The following is a 27,738-nucleotide window of genomic DNA, read 5'->3' as shown; positions in this document are numbered from 1 at the left end:
TAAACCATCGTCACGAGCTAAATAATCTGTTACGATCAGTTTGATATTTTACGTTAGGTCAAGATGCGTATTTTGGTCATAATGCCATGATATAATAATGATTGGTGATGTTTCTGCATTTATGAGGGTGTGGTTTAAATAAATACCACTGTAACGTCACAATGGGTTATCAGAGGAGCAAAAATTGTAGCGTAACTTTTCGGAAAGAAAATTTAGAGTTTTGATCAAGACAGAAGGAAGACTTCGTATTAGTTTAGTTAGGTATCCCATTTATTACTCAGGTACCTACTAGAACGATGCCAAGTGAAAAAGGGGGATTGAATAAATTGTAAATAATCCATTCTTGATTAAGAATTTATTCACAAGGGCATATCGTTAGAAGGATATTGATGGTGTTATGCGTAAAGGAGTAAATTGAGTTACTTCATTTGCATAAACTGTAAAGAACTATTAGAGGTCACGATTGGCAACAAACAGATGTTGTCGGGAAATTGTTGACTTATTTTCTGGATGGAGAGGTTCCATATTCTTTTGAAGTTAGTTAAAGAGTTTGATTGACACTTGTTTGTATTATAGAGATAGGATGTGTCAAAGACAAGATTTTGAGACCGATCACTTATATATTAAGAAGAGGTGCACCATGGGTCATAGATAGTTGATTCTTTATTAGTTAACATATCAATTGACTTTCATTATCGATAAAACTTGAGGTACCGAAAATAACTAGTGGTACCTTCTACAGAGGATTTGAGAGAGGATGTGAGGACTGATGGTCACAATTCCCTATTTCTCTAACCATCCAAGTGGAGATACAATGTCTCAAAATGTGAAGAGACAATATGGATAGGCAAGTACAAAGAGGGACATAGTCCTTTTCTGGCTCCAAGTGTAGTATATACCATGATGGTTAAGATTAATCATCAGGGACTGTCAGATTCTTTGCAGATATTTTCCTATATTGATATGGAAATAAGAAAGAGTTTCTATTAATTTTGATGAGAGATTGTAGACTTAGCACAAAGGTCACAATTCTATTTGAGTTATGCTTGACAAATTGACTAAAGTAGTTAGAAGTAGAGTTGACAAAGTTTTACGTGGCAGGAAGCTTACCGCGGTCTATATATTCATAAGTTATGATTCATCAGCTTAACAAAATGGCTCACGATTTTAGAGCTTGCAATAAAGGTATCATCCTACATAGTGATAAGAAACGCTTGCAGTTGAATAACATCCACCGTAGTTGTTAGTATCGGTTCATACAAAAGACCTGATCACGTGGCAACATAGATGGAAGGAAGTGGTGACAGACTCATGCTTTACATCAAGTATCACTAGGGGAAAACAAATGTGGAAGTAGATACTCTCAACAATCAATATTTTTTCCAGGTTAGTTGTTGAGTTTTCAGTTGAATTTTTTATAACGCGTGTAATAGGATCACCTGCTATTATTGAGGTAATTAAGGAGGTACTTTAAATTTTTGGATCTGACCTTAAAGGAATGTAATACTTTACACAGATAAAAGTTTAAAGTAGCAGGAACGACGGGTAGGTCCTGTAAATGGCATTATGGGGGTTGGGGTGACTGATCGAGTTGTCCAATTCATGATTTTCGGTACACCCAGAAGATTTCAAGATACAACTGGGCATCAAATGCAGATTTTGGTGAACCGGTTCTGTTAGGGGCATTCTTATAACTGTTTCTAAGCATAGCACCAGTTTGAAAAGTGAAAGGTTGATCACCAGAGATTATTGAAAGCTTGGAGTCATTTCCTGTGTCAATGGGGAATATGGGAACAAGCATACGTGGATGAGGTGGAGAGATTATCCATATTGAATTGGAGTTATAATTCCATAAAGGGTCATGAGTGAAGCATGGATTAAGTTCACTTATTGACATTTAATTTAATTAATGTTTGGAGCTTCGTATTAGCTTTACATCACGGAGATGACAATGCGTTATACTAAGGCATTGTGCATCATAATGGATGAGAAGTTTTATTTTGAGAAGGTTTCTCGAAGATCTTGGGTGCAGAATATATTACACACTGCTTTGTATCCTTAAAAGAGGAAAACAATCAAGAGGTTTAATCAAGTTATAGGAGGATATACTCAAAATATATATTCTAGAGGATTACGGATAATCGGATTTAACCATTTCGCTTTGTTGAATTGTGTCTGGAGATGTTGGCACAAGATTATTGGTGTGACAACATTTGAGGTTTTGTATAATAAACTGTGCAGACCACTCATTTGTTGGTTTGAAGTTGGAGCAATAACCGAATAATCAAATCTTGACTTTATTAATGATACGTTGGAGAAATCATTATTCTTTGTGATTATGTGTGCGCTGTTCGGAGGTGGCAGAGGAATAATTTTTAAATAGTTGAACTCATATATTAGAATTGCGTATTGCAAATTAGTTCATTTGGGATGCCTTCCATGTAGGAAGAGTTACGATTTCAAGAGAATTGTGGTTTTTACTTGTTACACTAACCCTTCACGATTTTTGTTTATCATTTGATGCAATAGCCTAAAGTTTTGCACTACTAAATCATTAGCATTGTGTGTATAGAAGTTATTCGTGCTTATATTCCATGAAAACTTGTAGTAATAGGAGTAGTCACCCATGTATACATATTGGGTAAATCTAGTTGCTATTAAATGCAATCTATGTGTAGTATGGTTTAAAGGTGCTTGATAATAAGAACCAAGTACATTGTTAAATGAATGGTTGATGCGTTTGTGTTCAATGGAGCTAGCCCCTACACAGAGGCTGAGTCTACTTGGAAACATAAAATGAATTTAAATAAATAATTTAGAATTTTCATAAATTCTGAGGACAGAATTTCTTTGTTAGGGGGGAAAGAATGCAATACCTCTAATTTTTGGAGATTTATTTAATTATTTTAATTGTATTTTTATTTAATTATGTGGCTATTTGATTATTTGTTTTATTTAATTGATAATTGATTTGATTTGATTTAATTTAATTTATATTAGTTAATTATATGCGCATTTTTATTTGATTTCATGTGATGCGTTTGTGTAATTAAATTGTTTTAAGTGATTATTCGTTTAGTTAAATGATTTGTTTATTTTTAATTTTAATTTATTTTAAAGGATGATGGATTTGGGTTGTAACCCATTGACCAACTAGATGGGTCTTGGACTATTTGAGAGAGATCCTAAATGGGTTGGATAGTGATCCATGAGGATTACTAATTCTATATATATATATATATATATATATATATATATATATATATATATATATATAATGAGATGTATATATATATATCTATATTATTTTCATTAAAAATAATATTTTATTAAATTAGTTACCTAGTTTGTGAATTGTCAAACGTATATTAGGTTTAGAATATAGGTAGTATATTTTATCTATATATATATATACATAGAGAGTATATCTAGAAAAAGGGAAAAGAGACATCTAGAGAGAGAAAGAGGAAGAGAGAGAAGAAGAAGAACCATTAGAAATGAAGAACAAGGAAGAAAGAGTTTAACTTTCGATCCGAAAGTTTAAGACAAGTTCTTTGTTCTACACTTTTCCCTTATATCTGTGATCTATATGTCTCTAATATAACTTTAAGGATATTTAAAGGATTATTGAAATTGGAATCCATGTTTAAATTGATCTAAAACATAGGTTTTTATGAGTTTATGCTAATGGTTGTTCTTGTTGTATGAATTGATAAATTCATGGCTTAAATATGATTTTTAATGGATTTCTACATGTTATAATAATGTATTTTTGTTCTTATGTGTTGATGAGACTTAGTAACATGTTTTAGGACCTTAACAATGGAGAACATGGCTTAAAATGGAGTTTTCAAACTGTTTCACAAAACAGTGCTTGAGCATAAAAGGGTGATCGATCACCTTAGGGTGATAGATCCCTAGGGTGATCGAGCACATATTTAATCTTAATTGTTAAAAAATTCATCAAATCTTTAAGTAATTCAAATTACATGCAACATGGTATTCATGCCTATTTAAATTCACATAAAATCATCCCTAAGTCCCTATTTAACATTTGGGACCTTCAATAATCCAATCGGGGTCAATTTAAACACTTTTATGAAAATTCCCTAGAGGGTGATAGATCCCTAGGGTGATCGAGCACCCTAGGATGATAGATCACCCTCTAGGGAATTTTCATAAAAGTGTTTAAATTAACCCCGATTGGATTATTGAAGGTCCCAAATGTTAAATAGGGACTTAGGGATGATTTTATGTGAATTTAAATAGGCATGAATACCATGTTGCATGTAATTTGAATTACTTAAAGATTTGATGAATTTTTTAACAATTAAGATTAAATATTTAGCATGAGATGTATTTGGAGAATGCTTACTTGGCTGTAAAATAAATCATCAGCATCCTTAAGATTCAGTTTATGTAAAGTACATGATATAGGAAGCTCAAATAAATTATATGTCATTCCTATGATTTGATAACATGATATTCTGTTATATGTTGTTATGATATGTTATGATTATAATCAATTGCATATTTGCATTTTATAATCTTGATATATATATATATATATATATATATATATATATCCTCAAGCAAATCCCAACATATATATATATATATATATATATATATATATATATATATATATATGTTGGGATTTGCTTGAGGACCAATGTCAAGATTTGGTTCTATGTATGCCATTGTGATGATATGGCTTTATTTTGGATTAGGTGGATGGACTGACTAATAAGTTCAGTCTCATTTCTTCGTGTTAAGTCACAGAACCATGTGGATGATATGCCATTGAAATACTATGGCGGATAGTTTATTTTTATTGTTATAGATATCATATGGATTTATATACATATAGATATATACCACGATATGAGCTTGAGATCTCAGGATTAGTGGTTAAGATGGAGACGTATATTGACAACTAAGATAAGTAGCTGGATTAGGGATGTGTGTGCCCTGGTAGAAGGAGGACTCGTGACCACCTTTGTGTGCGATTTGCATAAGATACCCACTACACAGTTAAGATTGCCTTAATCAGTGAGAGTCTTTAGTGTGTATAGTTATATACTTATGGACTATGTAGTTATTGCATGAGTTAGTTATAGATGTGTAACTTGTCAGGTCTCTGTTTGGGTTGTCGTCGAAAGAACTTGTTTGTGGGCCGACCCACTATTTATTTTTCAGGTCCATAAGTTTATTAGGTGTAGATATTGTTCGTGCAAAGCAGAGACCAGTTACCATCACTCTTCCAATCATTTATATAGGATTCTAGTTTATATTTTCAGTATTCAAATATAGACAGTTATTTATTTTATTTTGAGATTTTTAGGGGTCCACATGTTATGGATTCTCGAGTTGTATTTTTATGGAGGATTATTGTATCAAAAGAATTTATTATTTAATGAAATTTACTTTGAAGATTTAATTATTATTTTAGTATTCCTTTCAGCATTTTATTTATTTATTATTTATCCTTTTTGTATTCTGTGTTCGATTATTGTCATATTATTTCTGATATCTCCGTGATTTTGAGTATGAGCCTGGCCAACTTACACGTGAAAATTCGGAGGTATCACAGTTAATATCAATTTATGAAGAAGAAATTGGTTAAGTATTTGCTGTCGCATCAAATTTTGATTTGTCTTTTTTCAAATTCATTTCCATTCTATTCAATATTATTTTGTAGGTATTTCAAGCGAGTAATGGTACACGTCAATAAAAAAGTTTGGTGACATCATCTTGAAATGAAAACGATGTCATTTTAACATAAGTTTATTTACTATTATTTTTTAGCAAGTCCTTCAATTTCAATAAAAGTGAAAAGCATACGACAGACTCATCGCTAATAACTACGATTTCTAAATGACGGTAGAATTTGTGGCCTACAATTTATTTTTCATTTTTTATTTTTTTATTTTTGGACATTAAATGTGTGTGATTGCCCTTCACAAGCTAATGCCACATAAATGGCCTAGAAAGTAACTTCTTCATTTGAAGAAATTTAAACCAAATAAAAAATTGGACCATTTGTTGATTTGTGTGTGTCATCTTTGCACAAGGGTTATATTAATCTTCTTTATATCGTTCCAATTTTATTGGATGTCCCCGAAGAGACATGTTGTGTAATGAAGATTTTGGGATCATAAAAGGATCATTAGTCTTTGTGTTCTAATTAATTTGACATTGTATTGTAGAGTATTCATTCAATCAGTTTGAAACTAATATGAGTAGCGGAGGCTAAGATCTCGATGAAAGAGACAATTCTTGGAACAGAATAAGGCTCCCTTGCAATGGAGCCATGGAGAACAAACCACATAGACGATTCCATGGTAGTGAATCAATTCTAAGATGCCGAAGTAAGAAAGAAAGAACTACCCTAGTTGGTACAAGCCCTCCTCAACAAAAGAGAGGTCGGATGTTCAAGCTTTAGTAGAGGCATGAGTGTGTATTTGCTTAACCTTGTAAAAAATAATAATAATAAAATAAAGAATTAGATTGATTCACTACTGATGTTTCCACGTAGTTGAAGGTACAGAGAGAATAAGAAAGAATCTGTCCATTTTAAATTTATCTACTTAATTGGAAATTTTGAAATTTTGTATTGTTTCAACAAGGAAATGATCATACAGATACAAGATAAGAATCTTTACTCATGAATTGTGTGTTATTGCCCTTCACAAGCCAGTGCGACATAGACGGCCTAAAGAGTAACTTCTTCCTTTGAAGAAACCTCTTAAACCACAAAGCAGAGCATTTGGGGTATCTTTTCAACCCATTCTTATAATCTACATAATTCATGCCAAATCGAGCACTGAAACCATATGCCCATTCAAAGTCGTCAAGAAATGACCATACAAAGTATCCTTTCACATTAACGCCTTCCCTGTCAATATTCCATTTTTGCCATTAGTAATTTTCGTGATTATATTTAATAATACTCATCATAAAAATATTTCAATAATAAACATCACAGAAGATTTTTCAATGGCTTCATTTTATTTCATCTTATCACATAAACTATGCGGAATAGAAGGAGTATTAACAAATTACAAGTCGTACCAATTTTTAAATTAATTTTACCACTTAATCAATCACAAAATTGAAATACATTAATTTTTCAGTTCATAAAAATTTGATGATGTAATTAGTGGTGCACAAAAGACCGTTTGAGCCGGTAAACTGAACCAAACCAATAAGTTTGGTATGATTTTTTCACAATTTGGTTTAATCTCGTTTCCAAAAATATGAAACCATTTATAAATGGTTCAGTTCTGATTTGAAATGCTACAGGACCAAATCGATTCCAACCGTTATGTAAATATAAATAATATACTCAATTATCTATTATAATATATATATATATATAATATATATTTCATTTCAGCCACTCGATTATACCGTTTTCTATTTTGTAATTCTCAATTTGGTGATTGAATGGTATTTTTCGTAACATTTTTATACTTCAGTAACATTTTAATACTTTTTCCAAAAAAAAAAAAAAAAAAGGGAGTGACTGGGTCTAAAATTGAAATATAAAAAGTCCAACATCGTATAATCAAACGGTTTCCTCGTAGTTGACTTCGGTTTGATTCTGTTGGTTCATGATTTGGGTTTGGTTCTAATTTTTATAACATCGTTAGAACCATTTTGGTTTCAAAATATTCCTAAACTGGTCTAATCTGACCCGTGTGCAACCCTTGATGTTGTAAGGTAAAATAAGGCCACAAGGAACTTATGTGATAAGCATGTAGCAAAACATTAATTTTGCCAGCCTAAAAAATTAATATTTGAATTGTATAATTATTATTCATGACTAAATTAAATAATAAATATGAAGGTTATGAATTCCCTTTGTGCTAGACTTTTTTATTTTATAACACATCTGAACATCACAAAAAATTTTGGGTTGTTAAAATGTGGCTCAAATTCTCTAGGAGATGTAATTTTAGAAGAGTTGGACCAGTCCAACTTCTGTGGACCGGTCCAACGTGCCTGGGAAACTAAAATGGAAATTATAAAAAAGTTAAACCAGTCCAATTTTCCTTGGACCTGTCCAATGTGCCTGATACGTGCAAGAATGAGTTTCTTATTCCAATTTAGAAGGATGAAAATGTGAGAAATTATTTGTGATTGATATGGTAACTCTTTGTAGGCAAGTTGTGGAGTTATTGTCCAATAAGGAACTATAATTGAATATTTTACAAATAGAGAAGATATGAGAGAATAGGGAGCGAGAAGAAAAACGTGAAGAGTGAGAAAGAGATTTGTAAGACAAATACACTATGAGTGTGTAATTTTTTATACTGGAATAAAGATAGTCATTCTTCGCTTGTCTACGTATGCAATTTTTCGAACCACGTAAATCTCGTTTGTTTGTGTGTTTGCTTTCATCTGTTTTTTTGTTATTATTGAGTGAGTTCTTGGGGTAGTTCCTAAAAACTGGTATCATAGCTATGTCGGCAACTATTACAGATGGAAAGCATGTGGTCGAGAAGTTTGACGGAAAAATGAACTTCAGTCTTTGGCAAGTTCGGATGGAGGTTTTACTAATTCAGCATGGTCTAGGAGAGGCTTTAGGAAAGAAATCGAAAAAGATGAAAGATATAGAGTGTGGGAAGATCAACTCGAAGACAATGAGTACAATTCGATTGGCGTTAATAGGTGATGTTGTGTATGATGTAACAGAAGAAGCTTCAAGAGTGGATATATGGAAGAAGTTGGAGAATCTGTATATGGAAAAGAATCTCACCAACCGGTTAGTCTTAAACCAAGAGTTGTATTCCTTTAAGAGAAAAGAAGGTGTAAACTTGCAAGAACATCTTAGTAGTTCAACAAAATTATTTGTGATTTGTTTAATGTTGATGTCAAGTTGAGTGATGAGGATAAAATAATTATTTTGTTATCATCAGTACGCTCTACCCATAAATATTTGTTCAATAATTTCTTTTTTGTGGAGATACCATCTCAATGGAATAAGTTAAGAGTGCTTTGTTCACCAATGAAAAGTTAAATGATAGAGACAGTCATGATGTTTAGACTTAAGTTCTTATTGCTCAATAGAAGAAGAGGTTTGAAGCTTCAAAAAACTCTGTGCCATTGTCAGAGAAAAGATTATACAAGTGTCGAAGAAATGGGCATATTCAGTGGCATTGTTTGGAAATAAATGAGAGTACATCCGCTATTGTTGTTATGTCTGAGGCTACGAAAGAATGTGGTTATGTTGATGAAGCATTGTCAATTATTCATAACGTCATGTGTGTCCTTATAAAGAGTGATTTGCTACTTATAAACCTAGGTAAGGTATTTATAAGGAATAATGCTTCTTCTGATGTTATGGGAATTAGAACAATCAAAATCATGACAACAAATGATTTGGTATGAACCCTAATGAATTTTCATTATATTCCAAGTGTTAGAAGAAATGTGTTCTCTATGGGAGCATTGGATTCCAATGATTGTTGTTGTGAAGTGACCAATAGATTGAAGAAGATTAAAAAGGGGCCACATGTTATTCTATGGTGCAGGAAGGTCAACAACCTTTATGTATTGTTGGAAAATACTATGTAAGTAGAGCAATTGGAAAGACCGAATGCATGGAAGCCTATTTCAAGATTTACTAGAATGGACGATTAAGAACTGTAAAAGAAGGAAGAAGTCTTTACAATTACAAGAACCAACCTTCATCCCAAAAACAAGAAGAATTTGATTTGGTGATGTGAGTGTGATGGAATGACGAAGAACGATGGGAAGAATGAAGATATTTGGTCCAAGGTAGAGAAAACTTTGTTTAAGGTAGAGCTATGGAGGAGCACATTAAGACGAAATTTGAGCCAAGGTGGAGATTATTAGAATGTGGCTCAAATTCTGTTGGAGATGTTATTGTGGAAGAGTTGGACTTCTATGGATCGGTCCAATATGCTTGGGAAACTAAGGTGTGATTCTAAAAAAGTTGGACCGGTCCAACATGCCTAATATATGTGGGAATGAGTTTCCTATTCTAATTTGGAAGGCTGAAAATGTGGGAAGGATTTATAATTAAGGTGGTAACTCCTTGCAGACAAGTTGTGGAGATATTCTCCAACAAGGAATTGTAATTGAACATTCTACAAATAGAGAAGAGGTTGAGGGAATAAGGTGTGAGAAGAAATGTGTGAAGAGTGAGAGAGAGAGAATTGTTAGAGAGATAGTGAGTGTGTAATTTTTAATATTAGAATAAAGATATTCTTTTTTCGTCTATAGACATAAGCAATTTGCCGAACTATGTAAATATCGTTTGTTTGTGCGTTTGCTTTCTTCTGTCTTTGTTGCTATTATTAAGTGAGATCTTGTGGTAAATTCCTAACAAGGTATGCTTGGTTCAAATTTTTAAGAAAAGTCTTCTATTTTTTGGGAACTAAAAGTCAAAAACTGTATAAAAAATTGCTTTGTTACCAATTTCTAGAATTATTTTCTAAAAACTCAGTTAAAAATGATTTGTTTTTAGAGAAAGATTTCTGCATTTGAATTCAGAGTTTCTAAGAATTTTTTTCCGAGAGAAAAACCAAGCCTTTTGATCGTTCAACAACTGTTATAAAAGGTTTATCAACTTATGATTGTAAAAAAGAAAATATCGTATAAAAAAATAAAAAGAAAGAAAGGGTTTTCAACTAAATAAAATAGGGAGTCGTGTTGGGTTTTAGATTTGGGCTTTGTTTGCCTGGTTCTCTAGTAGGTCTCGTTGGGTCTTTCTCTTGGACCTTCTTGGGCTTGCTTGTTTCTTTACTTGCCCTTTACTCTTGGCTTCGGCCCACAATGTACAGTTTACCCATATTAATATATTTGCTTGAATTTCCCCCAAAAAAAAAAAAGAAAAATTATTTAAATGTGATGCATGAAAAGATGATTTGGAACTTAGTAGGCCATTTGTGAATACTCACTTGATAGCTTTTGAAAGATATGTTAGATGTCCATGGTGGTAAATTATCCTCAAGTTATCATGTAAGGCTTCTTCAACTGGTAAAGTGCTATTATTTGCATCTGCAACCCCTGCAACAAATCAGTATATCGATTCAATTGTCTAAAAAATTATGTGAACATTAGTATTATTATTATTTATTACCATTAAGCAATTGGCACACACTCCACTATCTACTCACCTCTTTGGAAAAGATGAGCTCGCATGGTATCATTTACTAATGTTCTGTTTGGTAGGAAGTAAGAAAGGAGTGGAGGAAATATAGGAAGAAAAATACAAATTTATTTCGTTTGTTAGAGAGGAGGCGGGGAGAGAACTCAGAAGAAGAGAAAAGAGGATGGATAAATCATCCTTTCTCCGTTACAAATTTTAATCCTCCTAAAGATGGACCGAAGACACGAAAAAAAAAAAAAAAAAAAAAAAGGCAAGGCTTTCGTAAAAGTTCTTAACGTACAAAATTTTCCTTTAAGTAACACTCTCTTTTCTCTTCTCTCCTAATAAACAAAATAATGTATTATCTCATTTTCTTCTTATTTATCTAACCAAATAAAAAGAGATAATAACACAATTTTTTCCTGTGAATGTCTTATTTATTTCTTCTTCTCTTCATTCCATCCAATTTTCTTCATTCCTACCAATCAACGCATTGTTTTTGTGGACATTACTTACTACACAAAAGAATAAGAATTTAGAATGATTTACCATTTTCTGTAATCACAATAGGTGGATTTCCATAGTAATCTTTTATATATAGCACAAGCTCTCGAATCCCTTGTGGACACACGTGAAGCCAACTCAAAGCAGTCTACAAAACCATTCATTTTAAAATTGGCTTAGTAAAATAACACATAACTTCGAATTCACATGGATGTTGTGTCCGAAGGTATCAAATTCATGCCATAAAATTAGAATTAGATAAAATTTAGTTTAAATTTTGAACTAAATTTTCTTTAATTCCAATTTTAAGACACTGATATGTAGTTGTAGCGCATATGTATCTTAGAGAAATGACAAATGTTTTATAAATTTTTGGAGAATTGGCCATATGTGATATAAAATGAAAAATCTTCCAAGTTTTTCTAGAATTGTATGCATATTTATGTGTGTGTGTGAGAGAGGGAAAGGAGAAAGAGGAAGTACCGGTTGACCAATAGGAACTCCATTTTTCTGATCTATGAAAACGGGAAAAGCAAAATTTTCTATAAGCATGGAAAAAATTTAACCAAAACAATGGGGAAAAAACAATTAAATAACAAATATTTATCAAGGTATGTTTCTCTAAGCTTACAAGATAATATAGCACGAGAATCTGTTGTCATGCTCAACTTCATACTCGGTAAAAGCATGGCATTCGCAACATAAAATGAAGTGTAGTAATTTATGCCAAGGAAATCATAAGAATTTTTCAGCATATGGGATTGCGTCTCAGTGAATTTTGGTAATCTTTCTTTCACCAAGGACAGCATGTTTTTAGGATATTCACCATATGTCATTGGATGTAAAAACCTACAAAGTTTACACATTTGAAGCATTACTTATTGTGTTTCAAATGACTGCGTGTCGTTCAGAAAAGTGGATATGCAAACCATTTTTTGGGGGTCACGCCTACCCGATCCTTGTGTGTGTTGAGAGGGGAGGATAGGCGCCTTACAGGGATCCCATATATTAGTCATGGTTTAAGGACACTTACCATCCCAATTGAAAATCAAGAGCCCTTAAAGCAGCCTTTTGGTTGGCGACATTTTGAGAAATTGGCACATACCATTTGGACGATAATGTGACCCCAATTTGGCCCTTTTGAGAAGCCTGCACATCTCCAAATTTTGTTAAATAATTTGGTTCCAATCTCTGTTATATATTTTTGGATAAATTGCATTTAATCCTTCTTGACTTCTAGTGCTTTGCATTAAATTACTTTTTTTATTAAAAAAAAAATGCTAAAAAACCCTACTCAACTAATTGAGAGGGATTTTTTTTTTTTTTTTTTTTTTTTTTTTATGTATTGCCAAAAATACCCCCACCTAGTTAAAGGAATTTTATACAATTTGCCCAATTTTGTAAATTTAGCTAAAATATGTCTTCTTTTTTTTTAATAATATTTTCTGTTACATGCAAGACTATACTTAATTTATAAAATTAATAAAATAAAATAAAATTCATAGTTATGAGTGCAACTACATATAAGTTGAGTTCAGGTTATATGTTTACAAATAAAATAAAATTTATAGTTACGAGTGCAACTACATATAAATTCAAATCTTATATTTTTACGAATGTTATATACATTATATATATCTTTATTACGTTTTGAATAATATGTATATATATATATATATATTTATTTATTTTATACAATGCGTTCAATATATACTAAAGAAATAACATATAGTTGCACTCATAACAATAAATTTTATTTTTTAAAATTAAAAGTGTGGTGACGTATGCAACAGAAAAAATAAATTCAAAAATTATTATTAATCTTTATAAAACACAAACCTTGTATCTCTCTCTATACAACTTCACTGCTGCAGCATGGGAAAGAATCAGGTGGTGCCCAACTACGTAGGGTTCGGTTGCTGAATTCCCACACGTGCAATTTCCGATGTAGTTAGAACATCGACCAGGTGCATACGTGCCATAGGCGTATCCATATATAGTAAATTCATATGGTTCATTCAATGTTAACCAATGCTTCACTCGATTGCCAAATGTTTTGAAACAAAAGTTAACATAGTTGTTAAAATCATCCCTGTTCATCATCATATATCTATTCGTTATTGCATGTGTGTAGACAATGTACTGATATATATATATATATATATATATATATATATAAGTGAATTAATCAACATACACAATATTTTGGCTTAAGAATCCACCATATTCATCAATGAGGGCTTGTGGTAAATCCCAGTGAAATAGAGTCACATATGGCTGCAAACCTGTGGAAAAGAAAAAATCAAATATTTTCAGAGTTCTACTATTTTACTTACTAGACTCAGCCGACTAGACACGTGGCCTAACAAAAAGAAGCTATGTCTAGTAGGTTGAATCGAGGTTTTCAGAAATAATTTTTTTTTAATTATCAATTATAACAAATTATATAAAATGAAAGTGACATCAGGTTATCACCTTTAAATAGGAGATTGTCAATGAAATCGTTGTAGAATTTGACACCTAGTGGGTTCACTCCTCCACTAATTTTTCCGCCTGAGAATAGAATGATGATATAAAATTTATCTCCAACCTTAGTTGGATTGATGAAAAATCAAGAGATTGTTATCATTGAATTAATAAAAATAAAAATTAAGGATGATAGTAATAAATTAATATATTTAATATCTAGACCCCACTTGGGACTATCATTAAGATATGAACGGTTGTGATTAAATCAAGGGATGATCTTACTAGGTAATACTCTGGACCATGAGATGGAGAATTTGAATGCATCCAATCCCATCTCTTTCATCTGAATTATGTCCTCCTGTACCACAGGTCCACAGTAATAAAACTAGGATTGTTTTGTAGCACAGTACAACCTCTCTTTTTTCAACTTCTGTACAGTGTTGCTCGAAACTTTTTTATATTTTCCTCTTTGGGAATAACCATTACTTATACCATTCAAAAACCATTACTTGTAAACTTTCAAAAATAAAAATAAAAATAAAATAACCATTACCTTGTAACGATGATAAAAGTCATCCGCCACATCACCCGTACTATGATCCTCAATTTTTTCTGTTATGACAACAATAAGATTTGTCAAATATATGTATATACAAATATTTATCACCATACATACACCAACACATGATCACTCCAAAAATGTGTGTGTGAGACAGAGACCTGGATGTTCGTGAGTGAAGATATCCCACATACTAGGTTTTCTACCATCCTCAGATGCTTCCCCTTCATACTGAGGGAAAAAATTAACACAGCCATATGAGTGCATTTAATTATATGTATATGTATATATATAATATATATTTTTTCTCCAGAAATAATAAACTATTGAAGAATATTTTCAATATTTTAGTTAATTACATTATTTCTAATGAGCAGATCGAAAATGTCATGAGTTCAAACACTAACATGTATAATTAGGACTATAAAAGGACAGTTTTAAATATTAAAGTTTTACACCCTCTTTAACATTCAAAATGCATAAATTAATCATGATGGTTTCACTTTGGGACTTTAAGAGGATGGTATTGTCGGGATTTATATGCCTTGGCATAGCAAATTTTAGATTATAATGACATATGTTCCTGATGTTTCTGAAATATTTATACTTTATACAATTGGTGAATTCAATGTATTATATTTCGATTCATTATAGAATTGAAAGTGTCAACTTAATTACAAGAGATATTTATATATGTATGTGATGGCGATCAATATATGATTATAAATAGTAATCATAAATTGTTCATAGTCGGTAATTATGGATGGAATAATAATTAATTAACACTTGAACTGGATCCGCATTAGGTTAAGATATATTGCGAGAGCCGTCGTATGTAATTGCTCCCTATCACCGTCATAGCATTTGACTCTTAAGCATGAGAAAAGTATAGACTCTTTTATTAATTAATAATTACTTTGATTTGTTCGGTGGATTCTTCGGGATCCTTAGACCGAAGCATTGGGTAGTTATGTAATTAATAGTTAGAGGGTTATATTTTCAATATTTGCATCATTGCTACTTGTCTTTATTTTGTATTGATTATGGTTGATCACAAAGTAAATTCGAAAACTTTCGTGTGTTTTTAGACAAAATGATTTATTATATATTTATTTATTTAAATTATTATTTTTGTCAAACAAGTGTTTTATTGTGATCGAGTCAGAAATAATCAAAGGTACCAAAATAAATATATTAATTAAGTAGTCGGATTGATGGCTTTATTTATCCGATAACTAATTATGCATAGAAGGGTCAAAGTGCATATTAACTTAGAAGTTATTTATTATTTAATTGGAGTTCAATTAATTTCTTTTAGTGGAGTAGAAATTAATTTATGAATTAATTGAATTGGGTCCATGGACCGGACCAATTATTAATTCATTGTAGCCAATAAAATAATAGGCCCAATGGATTCTCACTCATAGCCCTTGATATTGGAATCATATTAGATTTGAGACATGTGAATTAGAGATTGAGAATGATTTGTTATTTCCTTTTCTTTATCTTTATGTTGCCTATAAATATACATGGTCTATGTATATTTTTTGAGTGATTTTTGGTAGAAGGAAAAAAGAACCTATTTTCTCTCTTTAGAATATTAGGGTTTATGTTCTCATCTAATGTAGGCTCCCATAAGCCTAGTTTTCCAAGGTCATTCATGGAGGCTTATGAGTGATTACTAAAGGCAAAACAATTAGCAAGAAGATGGAGATCCAAGGAGAAGGCATCTTGCTAAGGGATCTACAATAAGTGAGAACATTCACTTTAGAGGAAAGTTTTAAAGGTTTACTCAGACCTTTGATGGAAGTATTCAATCTGTTAATTGAATGATACATCATATTTTATTTTTGCATAAAACTTGTCTCTATGTGATAAATCAAGATCTCTGAATCAAAATCCCTTAAAAAGTTTTAAAACTTGCACGTTTCCCAATAGTGGTATCAGAGCATGGTTTGTTTCATTACTAGAGATCATGTTTTTATCAAAATTCATCATTCATGGATCTAATTTTGATATGCATATATTTATTTATTGATGTATGTTGATGTATGAATTAATATATTGATATATATTGATACATGATGATGCATATATAATTGTGAATGGATGATGATGTATGTTTGGGCCATGGATGAAGCTTATAGGTATATTGATTGTAATTTTATCTTTGGATGAATGTAATTAAGGCTTTGATTTAGCCGTTTGAAAGTTCAATGATGTAACTTAATTTTTTTTCATTGTATTTCAAATTGTAAAAATCATTAAAGCCATGTAATCTTCATCAAATGATACTATGAATCTTCAAGAAGGTCCAAAAGGGTTAAATTAGGCTTCAGGAATTTTCTGGAATTTTTCTGAAATTTTTTTAGCTTTATTTAATTTTTTCGGAATTTTTTATTATTTTTCGGCGATTTTCCGGCGAACAGAGATTCACCGGCGGCAAGCAGTAGCGCCGGAGTAAGAGGTAAGATCTGGTGCAACACGAGACCATGCAACCAGATCCACAGCCGCTGGATCAAGGGCTGTAATCAAGTGTAGCACCAAAATGATACACCTGGCGCGTGAGGAGCACGCGCCAGGGTCAACAAATTGCTGGCGCATGAGAAGCACGAGCTAGCACAAGGCAACTTCTTCCACGCGCGCATGCAGGCGCGTGGAAGTGCTCCCACGCGCGTGAAGGAGCGTGGGAGCGCATAACAGACTCTCCAACCTCCTCCTAGCGCGTGCAGGCGTGTGGGAGCGCGTGTCACGCGCTGGTAACCTCCAGAAGCGCGTGCAGGTGCATCAGATGAGTTTTGAGGCATCCAATTGTGTCCAGTGGCGCGTGGGATCGAGTTACAGCCTCCTGCAGGTGTATACAAGCCTTTAATAGACCATCGCGCATTACTTAGAGCATATAAATGTTATAAGCTGATTCCATTAGCCATTTAATTTGTTGTTTATTTATTTATGTGATGCATGGAATTAGATAATTGTTAATTAATTATTATTCATGCATTGGATCCATGATATTTATTTAAATGACTTGATTTATATTAATTAAATTATGAAAATTAATTGGATTTGATTACTAATTAATTAGAGGGTACTTATTGGGAAATGAAAAATCATTTTTGTAAATTATTTTTAAAGTGTGCCTCAAATTAAATATTAGTGAATCGTTTAAAGTCCAAATATTTTCTAAATTTAATTGGATTAAAATCAAGACGTTTTGCATGCATTATATCATGTAAATAAATAAAATGAAAACCCTAATTATTAATAATTAAAAATTGAGTGGGAGCGGGGATTTTTATACATTGCCCCATGGCCTTCGTTATTAAAACCATTGTAATTAGATTTTCAAAAATAAGACCCCACGTATGATTTGAAGAGTCTTAATATTACAAGAATGGTTGTCTCATGAAAATTAAAATATTAAATGTTCATTATAATTAGATCTTTAAAAATAAGGCCCTACGCATGATTTAAAGAGTATAGATTATAAATGGCAAGATATTTAATGTTTTATTTTTCATTAGAGCTTTAATAACGTTATACACTCAATTTAAAATCAATAGTGTTAGCTCCCCAACGGAGTGGTCTACACTAGGTGATTTTAGAAAGGCTAAACATAATCGGGAATCATTTCATATAGATAGATAAGGCATTGTCTTAAGAGATATGGAGATGATGGGATTTGCCCGCCAATAGCAATAATGAACTTCGCCAACCGAATAAGTTATTGGCGTATTGGTTATCCGATTTTTCATGCAATGGTTAAGGGACCCATATATTATTATTTTAATGGAAGTGCTCACCTAATAGCAAATGAATCTCAAGAATAGTAATAATGAACTCCTCCAACAGGATAAGTTATTGACGTATTGATTGTGTGATTTATTATGCTACAGAGTTGAGGGACCCGCATTAATTAAAAGGGATTGTTTACCAATAATGATAATGATCTCTTATTCTATTTTAGATTTATTATATTATGTGGTTAACAAACTCATTTTAATTTTAAATATGCATGATAGTATTAATAATTCACCTTGCATATTGTATGAATGCATTTATATTCAGATGAATTATGTCTAATCCATTTTATCTGCTTGCTTACATATTTTATGATATTGGACCTCATTTATAATGACTTGAAAAGGAATTTAAATATTTTATTCACAACGTAAGGGTACAAAATGTATTTAATACTCCTATACCTAATTTATTTACTTTAAGATACTTAATGAGATGTTTTAGTGAGATTAGATAGGGCGTATGCCTACGTACTATATCAGACTTGAACATCATCAAGATAGCCTAAGGAACTCCAGTATGAAATTTTATTTTAAAATGATTGTTTATTATTTAAAAATTAGCTGGAGATCAATAGGGTTTACTTGGGTGGTAAGTTTCAAGTTGACATGATTATTGCCTTGTTACCAAACTGGTTCGGTTCTTTTAGAGTAAACTAAATAAGGAATTAGTTTGAGTTCACACTCGCTGATATTCTTATAGAATTGGTAACAAATGAAGGGATAATCAATAGCATAGGCATTCTTATCAATCTAACATAGTCTATACCATCTTCTTCTAGGCCTAAGTGGAAGGGCAAAACAAAGAAGAAGGATAACAATAGGACTAGGCTAGCACAAAACATAGGTATCCAAAAGGTTAAAGGGAATAAGGCAGTGTATGTTGAGGGCGAAGGAGACTGTTTCTTTTGCCGCTAATAAAAACACTAAAGGACAAACTGTCTAAGCAATAACGTGGCATAAGAAAATATATATTTAATCATTGAGCCATGTTATGTGGTTGTATCTATTAATTCCTGATGGATAGATTCTGGAGCCACTAAACATGTTTGCAATTTATTGTAAGGATTTCAGGAATCCAGAAGCCTTGATGATATGGATATATATTTATCTTTTGACCTGATGCTAAGGTTGTAGCTAAGTTAGTGGGAGTATTACATCTAAAATTAGAGAGTATGAGGATATTAGTATTAAAGAATTATCTTTATGCACAGAAGTTGGACGCTATCTAATTCTTGTTTCACTTGTGGTTTATAAAACTGTATTGTTATTTTGTAAAACTGGTTTTATAAAATTGAATAGATATGCGATTGCTTTTGGTGCATTAAAAGATGGTTAATATACTATAATCATAATCTCTTAAGATTTGCAGGATGTAGAAACTAATGTTGCATCTTCTAGATTGAATGTTAAGAGAAAATTTGTTATTCGGGACTCATTGTATTTTTAGTGTCTATTTTTGGGTTGTAATCAATCAAAATGAGATTCAAAGATTGGTCAAAGAAGGTTTATTATCTAGTGAGGCAGAGGAGCCTAATCCAAACTTTTGAATCCTGTTTTGAAGGATAGATAACTCTAAGGGCTTAATCAGCCAGATGAAATAGACATAAAGGACAATTGGAGTCAGTACACATAAACACGTGTGGTCTTATGAACATCCAAGCAAGATTTCTCACGTTTTGGATAAATTTATCTGATGAGACACAAGTCTTAAATTTTTAGTATATTCCGAAAGTGTCAAGACTGACGTGGAGCACAGATTAGGTAAATTTATCAAAACACTTCGATCTGATCGTGGATATGAGTATTTCTTGGGATAGTGCAAAAACTATATAGTCAATGAGGTATTGTGTACCAGTTTTCTACAATTGACGCTCAATGGATGAGGTGTCAAATAGGAATAACAGAATTTCTATTTAACATGATTAAATCTATGAACAATTATACTACATTATCTCTTTCATTTAAGAGTTTAGCGTTAATGATATCGATGTGCATTATGAACTGCATTCCATCTTAGTCTGTCTCAAAGATATCTTTTGAGCTGTGTTTTTTTACTAAATTTTAGTTTAAATCACATGCACATATGGGGTAGTCTTGCACATGTGCGCTTGATATGGACAAGTAAGTTGGAAACAGATCATACGCATAATAGATTTGATAGCTACTCTAAAAGTCACTAGGATGGATTATTTTATGATCTCAAAGATAAAAGTTGATTGTTTACACTCACTGTTTATCTATAGGAGAATCATATTATGAATCACATACCTAGTAGCATAATGTTAGAGAATATGGTATGAGTACCAGATTTATCACATGTGAACACACTTATTATAGAGATTGAGAATAATATATGAATTCCCTATTGATGCGTAAGCATCATCGAGTACACAGATTCCTTCATCGGTACATTGATGTAATGGGAGGATTATCATCCAATCCGACAGAATCATGTTTTTAGGTGAGACCGTTATGGACATCCCTGTTAAACATGAGTTGGACCCAGTAAGCTATACGGAAGCGTGAACCGATATGGATACAGTTCGTTTTGGCGAGTTACTATGAAATCAGAGTTGGAATCTATGTATTCTAATAAATTCTGGGATCTTGTAGAACTTTCTAGTAGGGTGATACCTACAGAAGGCAAGTTAATCTACAAAAAGATACTAGAAGATTTCTTAGTGAATAAATCATGAGTGTACATGGGAATGTCACTATTTTTCTGATTCTATATATATTGATGACATCCTACTCATTTAGAATGAAGTGAAAGTTTTGTCATCAATAAAGAGGTAGTTGTTTAATTACTTTTAAATAAAGGATTTTCAAGATGTAAGCTATATTCTTAGGATCAAGCTTTTGCAAGATCAGGTTAAAAGGAAAATAGGCTTACCTTAATAATCCTACATTGATAAAGTTTTGACCAGGTTTGGTATGCATAACTCAAAGAATGAGTTCTTACTTTATTGATATGTATTGCTCTCTCTAGTAAGTAGTTTTCCAAGACTAGCAGAGGAGATTGAGCAAATGAGACTGGAACTATATGCTTTGACATATGGGAGTCTTATAAATGCCATAGTCTATACCTGACTAGGACCATATCATCACATCCATAAATGAGTATGATATCATTGGTTCTCCTTAGGTACTTAATGATATTTTTCACAATAGACCAGTTGTTAAGCAGATTTCAACTGCTGACTTAAATCTGCAGGTGGAGTACATTGCAGCCTTAAAGGCGGCAATGGAAGCATTTTTTGGTTTGATCTCACTGATTTAGATGTTGTGGAGCATACTACCCTACCTATTGAGCTATATTACGACAATAGTGCAGAAATAGTCCAAACCAATGACCTAAAGTTCCATAGAGGAACAAAATACACTGAGAGGAAGTATCATATTCTACATGATATTGTCCGGCAAGAAAATGTACTCGTGGCTAGAACATTGCATTGGAACACAACTTTGTTGATCCATTAACAAGGGTGTCATTAATCAATAATTTTGATCGTCATCTGGATAACATTGGAGTTAGATGCAATTTGAATTGGCAATGAAGGCAAGTGGGAGCTGTTGGGATTTATATGCCCTGGCATAGCAAATTCCTATCTGGATTATAATGACATATGTTCCTGACGTTTCTGAAATATTTATGCTTTATACAATTGGTGAATTCAATGTATTATGTTTCGATTCATTACAGAATTGAAAGTGTCAACTTGATTACTAGAGATATTTATATATATATGTTATGGCGATCAATACATGATTATAAATAGTAATCATAAATTGTTCATAGTCGGTAATTATGGATGGAATCATAATTAATTAAGACTTGAACTGGATCCGCATTAGGTTGAGATATATTGCGAAAGCCGTCGTATGCAATTACTCCCTATCACCGTCATGGCATTTGACTCTTAAGTATGAGAAAAGTATAAACTCTTTTATTAATTAATAATTACTTTGATTTGTTTGGCGGATTCTTTGGGATCCTTAGACCGACACCTTGGGTAGTTATGTAATTAATAATTAGAGAGTTATATTTTCAATATTTGCATCATTACTACTTGTATTTATTTTGTATTGATATGGTTGATCACAAAGTAAATTCGAAAGCCTTCGTGTGTTTTTAGACAAAATGATTTATTATATATTTATTTATTTAAATTATTATTTTTGTCGAACAAGTGTTTTATTGTGATCGAGTCAGAAATAATCAAAGGTACCAAAATAAATATATTAATTAAGTAGTCGGATTGATGGCTTTATTTATCCGATAACTAATTATGCATAAAGAGGTCAAAGTGCAATATTGACTTAGAGGTTATTTATTATTTAATTGGAGTTCAATTAATTTCTTTTAGTAGAGTAGAAATTAATTTATGAATTAATTGAATTGGGTCCATGGACCGGGCCAATTATTAATTCATTGTAGCTAATAAAATAATAGGCCCAATGAATTTTCACTCATAGCCCAACTTGATATTGGAATCATATTAGATTTGAGACATGTAAATTAGAAATTGAGAATGATTTGTTGTTTCCTTTTCTTTATCTTTATGTTGCCTATAAATATACATGGTCTATGTATATTTTTTGAGTGATTTTTGGTAGAAGGAAAAAGGAAACTATTTTCTCTCTCTGGAATATTAGGGTTTATGTTCTCATCTAATGTAGGTTCCCACAAGCCTAGTTTTCCAAGGTCATTCATGGAGGCTTATGGGTGATTCCTAAAGGCAAAACAATTATCAAGACGATGGAGATCCAAGGAGAAGATATCTTGTTAAGGGATCTACAATAAGTGAGAACATTCACTTTAGAGGAAAGTTTTAAAGGTTTACTCAGACTTTTGATGTAAGTATTCAATCTGTTAATTGAATGATACATCATATTTTATTTTTGTATAAAACTTGTCTCTATGTGATGAATCAAGATGTATGAATCAAAATCACTTAAAAAGTTTTAAAGCTTGCTCGTTTCCCAACAGGTATGCATTAGAATTCTTGCATATATGTTTTAAACTGTGTTTGTAATAATGAACCCTTCGTCAATAAGCTTAGATAGATGTCTAGTAGTCTGAAAGTGTCTCGCACCCGCCCACAAGATCATCACAACGGTTTTGAATATTGAAGTTATACACCCTCTTTAACATTCAAAATGCATAAATTAATCGTGATGGTTTCACTTTGGGACTTTAAGGGGATGGTATGCATTAGAATTCTTCCATATATGTATTATGACTATACATATATATGTATGCATATAAGATGGTCTATATCGGTGGTTGCCTGGCACAATGCAATGATCTTGCATACCTGGTACGACGACGACGCTGCTCCGAATACAAATCCATCTGGAAAACTGCTCCGATTGAGTTGAGCTGAGTGATGAGGAGGACTGCACTTTACAACTTTGGCACGACCCAGCTGCTGAAAGTGAGTCATCAGAGTCAGCCAGCAGAAGAGGAAAAGACTTCTTATTTCCATAGGTGACTTTACAGTTATCTATGATCGATCTCTATACTCTATATGTAGATATTAGTACTCAATTATAGGATACAAAAGGGTAATGATACTAACGAATGATCAGTGTTATCTATATATATATATATGTGTGTGTGTGTGATAGCTTTTCTTTATACCACAGTTCAACTCCTTGATAAAGTATAAAAGTTCCATTCCCTTAGCTGCCATTCAAAAGGGATTAGGTCAGAGGTCACGACAACCACATACCCCATTGCGTGCAAAATATATTAATTGAGGAGAGAGAGAGAATTCGAATTATTAGGTCTACTCAGAATAGGAAAATTAGAATAGCATCAATCCCTTAAGTAGATTAATATGCTTTTTGTCTCTCATTTCTAAAAATTTTCTCATCTCTCTAGTATATGTAATTTTGCAACGCGTTATCCCAACAACCGTGCAGCAATGGTCATGAAATTTCAAAATATCACCGCTAGAAATTGGTCGAGATGGTATAAGTGTTTGCACCATAAATTAAAATTTAGAATCAGCCACATGGGATGTGTCCATGTGGCTGATTGTTTGCCCCAAAGTCATAATTTTGACTTATGACATAGTGTTGGAAGATGTTTGGTGTACTAGAAATATAATGTGGTAATTTTATAACTTAAGAAAATTATAAAAGCAGTGATATTCAAGCATATGTTCACACTACGCATCAATTTTGGACATGTGGCGATGGCTTATTGTATACATGTTCATAAAGGAAATAATAAGAGGGATTGTGCACGTGTGATAAGTTGATGAAGAGGATAAGCATGTATAAGTTTGCTGGGATTCAAAACCGATTTGGGATGTGCAAAGGTCCCGACCAATACAAATTCTGCATTTTTTTTCTTACAATGTAGCATTTACGTTTAGTCTTTTTCTTGCATTGAACTTTTTTTTCTTCAGAAATAGTGTTATTAGAATTCACTTCTTGTACTCGTATCACTTGTGTAAGAATTTCATTTGTGAAATAAGATGGATGCTACTACCTAAGTGTTCCCTCCATTATTATTTTATAAGTATCTTTGAGATTGATGAACGCTTGTGCAGTTAGTATTGCTCCCTTCATCTAATTCCAGCCCTTATTTTATTTTGTTTTGTTGAAAGTCCTCTTTATTGAGTCACTGAAGAACCTGAAGGAAGGGGTCATCCTTACCTTCCAACAATCGCTTGATTCCATCTAGAGGCCGATTTGTTGATTCAATCGCAATCAAGGATAGTTTGGTTATCCATTTAACACTTCGAATCAAAACAAAACCTAACACTCCCTTAAAAAAAACAAAAAAAAAAAACAGCCAAATAATAAGCTGTCCCTCCCCTCCTTAATTAAGAAACTGATTGAATATAATATATAATAAGGGCAAAATACAGAAAACCCCCCTCAACTTGTAATCTTTTCCAGTAAAACCCTTCGTCTAATTTTTTACCAAAGAACCCCCCTCAACTATCTAAGGGGGGTAAAAGAGTTGATATTTGGACCAAAATGTCCTTTTTTATTTAAATCTTAATTTTTTCGAACTTAAAAAATTCATATCTCACAAACCGTACATCCAAATATTGCAAATAATATATGCACGAAAAGATTATAAAACAAGGATTCCAGAAATATAAGATTTGTTTAATAAGACTTCATAACCAGAAAGAAATAGACAATCTAAAAATCTACTATAACAATCTTATTTTATTTTATTTTTTATAAAATACTCGGGTTATTTGTAAGAAAATTTTTAGAATTATTCATTTTCATATGGAGCATAACATATAAGAGAATTTTACCCCAATAGAGACCGAAAATTCATTTTTATTTTTTTTAAATGGTGAGTCGATAAAAGAATAAAAATACTTTGACGCAAATTATGATATCTCATGAAATCGATCTCTGTTGGGGTTAAATTTTTTATATATTCAGCTCCATATGTAAATGAATAATTTTAAAAATTTTCTCTCCAGTATTTTATTTTAAAAAAATAAAATAAGATTGTTGGAGAAGATTTTTAGATTGCCTATTTCTCTCTGATTATGAAGGTTTGTTATACAAATCTTATGTTTCTGGAATTCTTATTTCATAAGCTTTCCGTGCATATATTATTTACAATTTTTAAATGTAAGGTTTGTGAGATATGAATTTTTGAAATTCGAGAGAATTAAGATTTAAATAAAAGGGCATTTTGGTCCAAATATTAACTCTTTTACCCTCCTTCAGATAGTTGAGGGTGGTTATTTGGTAAAAAATTAAACAATGAGGATTTATTGGGAAAAGACTACAAGTCGAGGGGGGTTATTTGGTAAAAAAATAAACAAGGGGGGTTTATTGGAAAAAGTTACAAGTCGAGGAGGGTTCTTTGATAAAAAAAAAAAAAAAAAATAGATACGGTTACTGGAAAAAATTATAAATTGAGGAGGTTTTTTTTGTACTTTGCCCTATATATAATAAGTATTAAGTATATATATAGTATCATTTTTTTTTTTCTTTTAGTTTAATAAAAAAAATGCTTCCCGGGTGAAATAGTAAGATTCCACATACATTATTTTTTAAAAAATGAGACTCAAAATTTGTGTCATTATCATGACAAACTTAATCGAAAGTCGACAAAAGCATTTTAAGAAAATACAGTGGTGTACACATCACAAACTTTAAAAATAAGGGTGTTCAAATGTTCACCTCCTGTGGAGGGAAAAATCCCCCTCCAGTAAGAGTTGTCCACATTATCACATTACAAATTTATATTTTCAGTTCTTTGATATATTGTGACAGCCTAATTCGGGTCGAGCCCAAATTGCAGAAGCCCAATCCGGATCGAGCCCAAATCAAGTCCCCTTTAGACTAAGGTTGCTGGCACTAATCTTCCAGCCCATTACTCAAAGCTCAGCTTGCCCAAGATGTATCCGGTCTAAACTATTTGAGAGTGAATGACTCCTGTTAATCAAAGGATTCATCATAGAAGGAAAACTCCGTGCAAGGAAAGTTTGACATTGAAATAATTATGAAAATAAAAGAGCTCTATTAGTAAATAATGATGTTTATAGAATGAATTGGAGGACAAGCAAGGCGAGTCCTACCATAATTCCACCACCTTTTTGTATATAAATAGAGGCCTAGATCTCCAATAAAGATCATCGAGCAATATACGTTTTTCTCTGAATGATTATTGCTATCTGTTATTTTCTTCGAGTGAGTTGTATTTTTCTTTTAACTATTTGTAGTTGATTGAAATTTTGCACCTATACTTTGGCGCCGTCTGTGGGAAACGTATAGAAATATACTTCCGCAATTGATTCAATTCTTTTATGCTACTACGATCTGGAATGTCAATCGGAGGATCCGTAGTAGCAGCTGATCAGTAGATGGAGTTGATGCAAAAAATGTGAGAAGAGTTCTTGCACCAATTCGAAACACTTCGTCAAGTGAACGAGACCAGCGTCGCTCAGATTGCATTGCTTCAACAGTGAAACGATGCCCTTCAAACGACGATGTCTCAGTTAGCACCGCAGGCACCACCAGGTGATGCAGCAGCACCTCTTCCCAACCAGAACGCTCCTCCAATCAACGAACCTCAGGCCAATGAGGCACGACCTAACGAAGTTCAGCAAGAGTGGAGGACCAGGATCGAGGTGGTCGTTGCGGACAATCATCCTCGTCGCACACAGGACGAACCGGCTGAATCCAACTGTAAGTTTACGGTATGGACTAATGGTATTCTAGATGGTGCGAGCATACAGGAGGCCATTGATGAGAAGAGACTCCTAAGGGTTTAGACGCCTGCTGAG

General features: G+C 32.4%; 1 protein-coding gene and 1 non-coding gene across 3 annotated transcripts; both read right to left on the bottom strand.

Annotated features, from left to right (window-relative positions):
* Positions 1 to 6,027: 6,027 nt before the first annotated feature.
* LOC132297722 (U6 spliceosomal RNA) lies at positions 6,028 to 6,130 on the bottom strand. Its single transcript, XR_009479386.1, has one exon. It is a non-coding gene; the product is annotated as a U6 spliceosomal RNA (small nuclear RNA).
* A 360-nt stretch (positions 6,131 to 6,490) lies between these two features.
* LOC132295008 (beta-glucosidase 13-like) lies at positions 6,491 to 24,121 on the bottom strand. Of its 2 annotated transcripts, XM_059793079.1 has the most exons (13): positions 23,776 to 24,121; positions 14,816 to 14,885; positions 14,649 to 14,707; positions 14,378 to 14,453; positions 14,102 to 14,179; positions 13,824 to 13,911; positions 13,466 to 13,718; positions 12,660 to 12,775; positions 12,258 to 12,475; positions 12,110 to 12,141; positions 11,672 to 11,774; positions 10,932 to 11,040; positions 6,491 to 6,898 (listed from the first exon to the last, which is right to left on the bottom strand). In XM_059793079.1, the coding sequence occupies exons 1-13, from the start codon at positions 23,944 to 23,946 to the stop codon at positions 6,637 to 6,639; spliced, it is 1,635 nt and encodes a 544-aa protein (XP_059649062.1). In that variant the 5' UTR covers positions 23,947 to 24,121; the 3' UTR covers positions 6,491 to 6,636. The 2 variants fall into 2 exon arrangements, with proteins under 2 accessions (XP_059649062.1, XP_059649063.1); XM_059793080.1 differs by lacking the exon at positions 14,816 to 14,885 and having other exon boundaries at positions 23,776 to 23,967.
* Positions 24,122 to 27,738: the final 3,617 nt, after the last annotated feature.

This window comes from Cornus florida, unplaced genomic scaffold (genome assembly GCF_030987335.1).
Source record: "Cornus florida cultivar Cherokee Brave unplaced genomic scaffold, ASM3098733v1 CherokeeBrave_3.0.0_Hap2_Chr02, whole genome shotgun sequence".
NCBI classification, from domain to species: Eukaryota; Viridiplantae; Streptophyta; class Magnoliopsida; order Cornales; family Cornaceae; genus Cornus; species Cornus florida.
The sequence above is the reverse complement of the archived record's forward strand: the minus strand, read 5'-3'. Positions and strand labels throughout refer to the sequence as shown.